Source organism: Etheostoma cragini, chromosome 14 (genome assembly GCF_013103735.1).
Source record: "Etheostoma cragini isolate CJK2018 chromosome 14, CSU_Ecrag_1.0, whole genome shotgun sequence".
NCBI lineage: Eukaryota > Metazoa > Chordata > Actinopteri > Perciformes > Percidae > Etheostoma > Etheostoma cragini.
In genome coordinates, this window is record NC_048420.1 from 23,251,928 (window position 1) to 23,257,331 (window position 5,404).

General features: G+C 42.4%; 1 protein-coding gene across 1 annotated transcript in view; it reads right to left on the reverse strand.

Annotated features, from left to right (window-relative positions):
• Window positions 1-5,404, reverse strand: part of LOC117957201 (F-actin-uncapping protein LRRC16A-like) — a 57,716-nt gene that overhangs the window by 27,263 nt on the left and 25,049 nt on the right. The window contains exon 6 of the mRNA XM_034892798.1: window positions 2,704-2,831. Coding sequence (XP_034748689.1) covers window positions 2,704-2,831 — 128 coding nt within the window. The remainder of the gene's footprint in view (window positions 1-2,703; window positions 2,832-5,404) is intronic.

A 5,404-nucleotide genomic window follows, 5' to 3' on the forward strand; every position in this document is an offset into this window, starting at 1 on the left:
TCCCCCTTCTCTCGCCCCCCCCCCCATCTCTTCCCGTCTCTGTTTATTTCCCTGTTTTCCTCCCTTTCTCTTTTCTTGGCAGCGAGTTTTAAGTTTCCTTTTTTTACTTTTCCCTTCTCTGTGCATACAAAGGTTGTGACTCCTGACATTTGTTCTGCAGCTGGGATTTCTTTCTTTTTCCCCAGGTTTTGTCCAAGTTCTTGTCGTTCTAATATCCAGCTCCATATCATTAAATATGCCTCTGTTTGTATCATGATAGGTTTCATTTCGTAAGTAGCCTGTTTGACACCAGACCCTCCTCAGCTGTAGCTGAGAGTAGTATCTGTGTCTAGTGTCTGGGCGTCAAATGCCACTGGGCGCAATCGGATAGTCCTTAAACCAATCAGAAGGATGATCCGGGTGACGTTGCAGCGACAGCGGCATCAACGGGTTGCTGATTGGTGCCTTGATTTGGAGAAATTGGAATGGGCTCTTGGCCAAATGGACTTGCAGAGCAAATTTCAAATTTGCTGGAAGTTCTTCAAGGTTTTCTCAGGCTAGCACAGAGTTGCATCACAACTCACAACATCTCTCGTGAAGATTTGTCATGGGAGAAATGTTGATCATTGTACAGTGGAAATCTGTTAATTAAAGCCTTTGAAGTCAGTGCTCTGTTAACCCTTGTGTTGTCTTCCTGGGTCAAAAACAGACAAAAGAATTGAGATTGAATTTCCAGTTTTCACTAACTCCACCTTCCTACTACTAGTTTAACAGTAGTTTTTGCAATTCCTGGTCATTAACCCTCATTTATATAGAATTACACCTAATATTCGACTTAAAAAGCAAAGATTTTGAATTATTTTGACCGATTGTTAAGATCAGAGGAACGTACAGATGACTTTAGTCAGGAATGAAAGTGATCAGTTGTATTTGCAAAGAGCGTTGTATGGAATCTAATCCCTTTTTGTGTTAATTTGGTAAAGAGGAAACCCATATTTCAGATACAGACATTTTATTAAAGGGGTCAAATTTAACCTGAGGACAACAGGAGGGTTAAGGAAGACTTGGTCTTGTCTTAAACGCTCATCTCATCCTCCAAACTAAAAGCAGATGATGTAACCTGGCTGTCTTATTTGCTTCCATCCAGCAACAACAGGCATTAGATAACAACTCTCGTCTATATTTACAACAGTCCACTTTCGGTATTGCTCCGGTGCCGGTTCTCCCATCCCCAGAATGTTGTGTGGACTAGCCAGACCCTCCTCTGCAGCACTGTGGAGGACGGTCGACTATTCACTGTTAATATGTACAGTAGCTACAGGAGCACAAAAAAAGTGGTATTGGGGACATGTTTAGTTTAAAAGTTTATTTGAACAGAATGCATCAAATGCATGTGTCTAAAAAGATTTACATACATGCATTCATGCGTGTATATATATATATATATATATATATATATATATATATATATATATATATATATATATATATATATAATTAAAATGACAGATAAATAAGGTCATGTGCTTCTCAGCACAGTCTTCCAAAATTGAAAGTCATTCAAACAAACAAAAAATGTCCCATGTTCAAAAGGTGAAGGAAGAAGTTGATAAGCAACTCATCAGGTCCGATCCCCTTTCTCTTCTTTTATCGTATTGGGGACATGTATGCCATGTACGCTTTAATATATATATATGTAGTATTTTAGATATTGTGGCAGATCAGATGTGCTAACAAAACACCAGTGTCACCCTTACAAGTGTTTCTGTCCTTCTTAGATCTAAAAAAAAAAGTCTTTATATGTAGATCAAAAGCGCAATTTATGAGGGACAGGTGGACATTTGTGTCCTTGTGAAAAAAGTGTTCTCACATTTAAATTGATTTACTTTTTTGTGGATAACTAGCTGCTTGCATTAACAGCTGAGTGAACGTACAATACCTGAAATCTCTCTGCATCCAGTTATCGAGCGATGTGACACCCTGTCTGTGTCCGGGAGCTAAACTCTTCCTGGGAAAATCCTCCAGTTCTCAGGAAGATGCAAATTAACCCGTTTTAGATGTGTGTGTGTGTGTCTGTGTGTGTGTGTGTGTGTGTATATATATTTTTCTTCCAAAGAAGTGTTGACACTGTGGAGAGCAAGTTCTCCTTGGGGACACAGAACTTTCCATTTGTGATTTGTTGAAGCAAAAAGAAAAAAAGAAAGAGAGAAAGAAAAGCCATCTTTGTGTTTGTGTGTTTTCCCCAAAACTCACCACGTTGCCCTGGTAATGCCTCTATGAATATGACGTCGAAATCCAAGATGAACTTGATATCTTCACTGCTGAATTTCATAATCTGTCTCCTTTTTTTGCTTCTTTTAGGTTGAACACTCGTTCAGCTACCTTGATATCCAGGGAATCGGCAGCAACAAGCCCACTCAGGTACACAGACACACAAACAGTGGTCTCATGGACACTCAGAGATATTTTATATTTCATTCAATGTTCAATTTGTTAAATCAAATATCGTTGGAAATGGTTTCCTTTTGAATTGTTTTGAAATTCAACAAGCAACTTGTTTTATTTTAGCAGAAGCCTGTAAGCAGCAGAACTGAGTATGCTTTCAGATGTTTATTCATCGCAAGTAACATCTTGTTAGCGCTTTGGGTTGTTACATTTGGCGTTGCTGTGTGTGTGTGTGTGTGTGGGTGTGTGTGTGTGTGTGTGTGGGTGTGTGTGTGTCGCCCCCCTGCAGCTGGTGTTGGAGCATGAGCGCGGCCCGTGGAGCCTCCGGCTGGGCTCGGTGGAGGAAGTGGACGAGGTGATCGCTCACATCGGCATCTGTCTGAGCCGGATCTGCCCCGCCGTCCCCCCTGTGTAGGTAGCAGACAGAGGGTTGGGCTCATGCTACACGTGTGTAACATTGAAGATATAGTCAATATAGTCTATATCGATGTCGCCTTAAAATCTGCCCAATGTCCCTCTTATCAGCCTCCTGTCCGTTACCTTCCACTGTCTTTGTGTTGGGGCTCTAACCTGCGGCTAATTTCTGAGGACTATGGTTACAGGTCTCTGCAGGGTAAATCCAGACAGCTAGCTAGACTATCTGTCCAATGTGAGGACTATGGTTACCTGGTCCTCAGGTCTCTGCAGGGTAAATCCAGACAGCTAGCTAGACTATCTGTCCAATCTGAGGACTATGGTTACCTGGTCCTCAGGTCTCTGCAGGGTAAATCCAGACAGCTAGCTAGACTATCTGTCTAATCTGAGGACTATGGTTACCTGGTCCTCAGGTCTCTGCAGGGTAAATCCAGACAGCTATCTGTCCAATCGGTGTTCTCTGTTGCACGACTAAAACTACTTTTGAACGTACACGTTCCACCAAAACCAGTTCCTTCCCGAGACTATGCTTTTCACAGCAGACCGGGATTATTCTGTTAAAGAGCTGAAATCATCAGTCGATGAATCTGTTAGTCTGTCAACAGAAATTTCATCTGCAACAATAATGAAAATCTGTCAATTGTTGATCATTTTATAACCCTTTATATACCCGACATGTCAGGTCTGTATGTGTTGGTGTTATGTGGTGAATGTGAAGAGTGCACACCCGTCCTCCATGCAGTTGCTAGTAGCCATGGAGTAGACGGAGGATTAAAAAAAAACGTGATGGACTCTTCAGACGAGCTGATAGTCTTAATTAGCTTTGTAGCAACTCGTTTGACAACGGCTTGAATGTAACGTTCATTGATATTAAAAAGCTACGCATTAAAGCTTTCATATAATTCCTAATTGGTTTCTTGGACACTAATCCCCTGCTTCTTTTCTCTCTGTTCTTTTTTCTGTGTCTTCATCCCTCTCTCTGTAAGGAAGGAAGGTGATGAAGAAGCTGAGTCTGAAGCCTCCGGAGAGGATGGCGTCCCTCCAGGCCGTCTGGGACGAACCGGGCTCGGCAGATCAGGGACCCTGCGGTAAGTCAGCCTCGAAGAGGGAAAAATACATCCTGGCAAATGTTTGAAGTGCATTTATTCGCTAAAAGGGTTTGTTTTGACTCTTTTCAGGCGGTTTTTCTCATCAGTACTGGTGTGTGTGTGATTACCTGGGCCTGCCGTACAGAGAGGAGGTCCAATGGGTCGGTGCCGTTGACTGATATCCTCATTTTTTATAGAAGTTGTTCTATTTTCTGTCTTTTTGTTGCTAGTAAGATTTTTTCATCTGGTGCTTTCATGGTCACCTTTTGTGGTTTTTATTCTGCTTTTCTTTGCTCTGACTACTTCTTCTTTGTCTGCTAAATGTATGCTTCTTTTACTTCTGCCTAATATTCTATAATTATGAAATATTAACGTCATTGTTTGGCCTTCTGCTGCTTCCTCTTGACATTCTTTCTATGATTGATTGATTTGTCCTCCTGTTGTATTCCCTCTGCTTCTTGTTTGTTTCTGCTTTCTTTTCTTCCACTTCTTCCTCTTTTTCTGCTTACGTTTCTTTTTGTTTCTCATCTTTTCTCACCTGGGATGGTACGTGTCCGTATACGCACCATCATGGAACTATTTCCTTTCGTGTTTAACTACAGGATGTAGACACCATCTATCTCACTCAGGACACCAGAGAGCTCAACCTGCAGGACTTCATTCACCTGGAGAACAGGTACGTACACCACCAACCGGTTCAGAAGCCGGAAGTTTCCCGAGAGTGGAAGTTTTCCCCTTAGGAAACATCCTCTGCTTGGATCACGGGGACGCGCCGACAGTTTTGTTGTCATTACTTAGAATTCCTCATGGGGGAGATAGATATTCTTGTAAATTTGGGTCCCGGTGAGACACCAAATTTCTCTTTTGGGTCTTGAATTGAAAAAGTTTGGGAACCACTGGCTTAGAAAAAAAAAAAACCCTAAATGGGGTTAATTCCTTCTTCCTATCGCTCCGTGCCAGCTGTATCTGTAAGGTTGATTTAGTCTTTTCTCTGCAGGGACCTGGTGGCGATCATCGCGGCTCTGGAGTACAACCAGTGGTTCACTAAACTCTGCACCAAAGACTTCAAACTGGTAACACAACTCACACTCACAATCACTGCATGTCGGTCAATATTGAAATCACGATTTACTTATTGACTTTTGGAAAGATTTTGTGTTTATTGAAGTTAAAAAAAAAAGAAGTTAGTCCATATCGTTTGTGTTCCACTTCCAGGGAGTGCTCTGGATGCGAGTATTTTCCGTTTCCCTCTGCGTTTCTTTCTTAAATTCTTTTTTAAGATCATTTTGGGGGGATTTTCAAGCCTTTATTGACATGACAGCTGAAGAAATGAAAGGGGAGAGACGGGGGAGGGAATAACCCACAGCAACGGGCCGCAGGTCGGAGTCGAACCCGGGACTGTCAAACCCGGGCCTGCTGAACCCGGGCCTGCCAAACCCGGGCCTGCTGAACCCGGGCCTGTCAAACCTGGGCCTGTC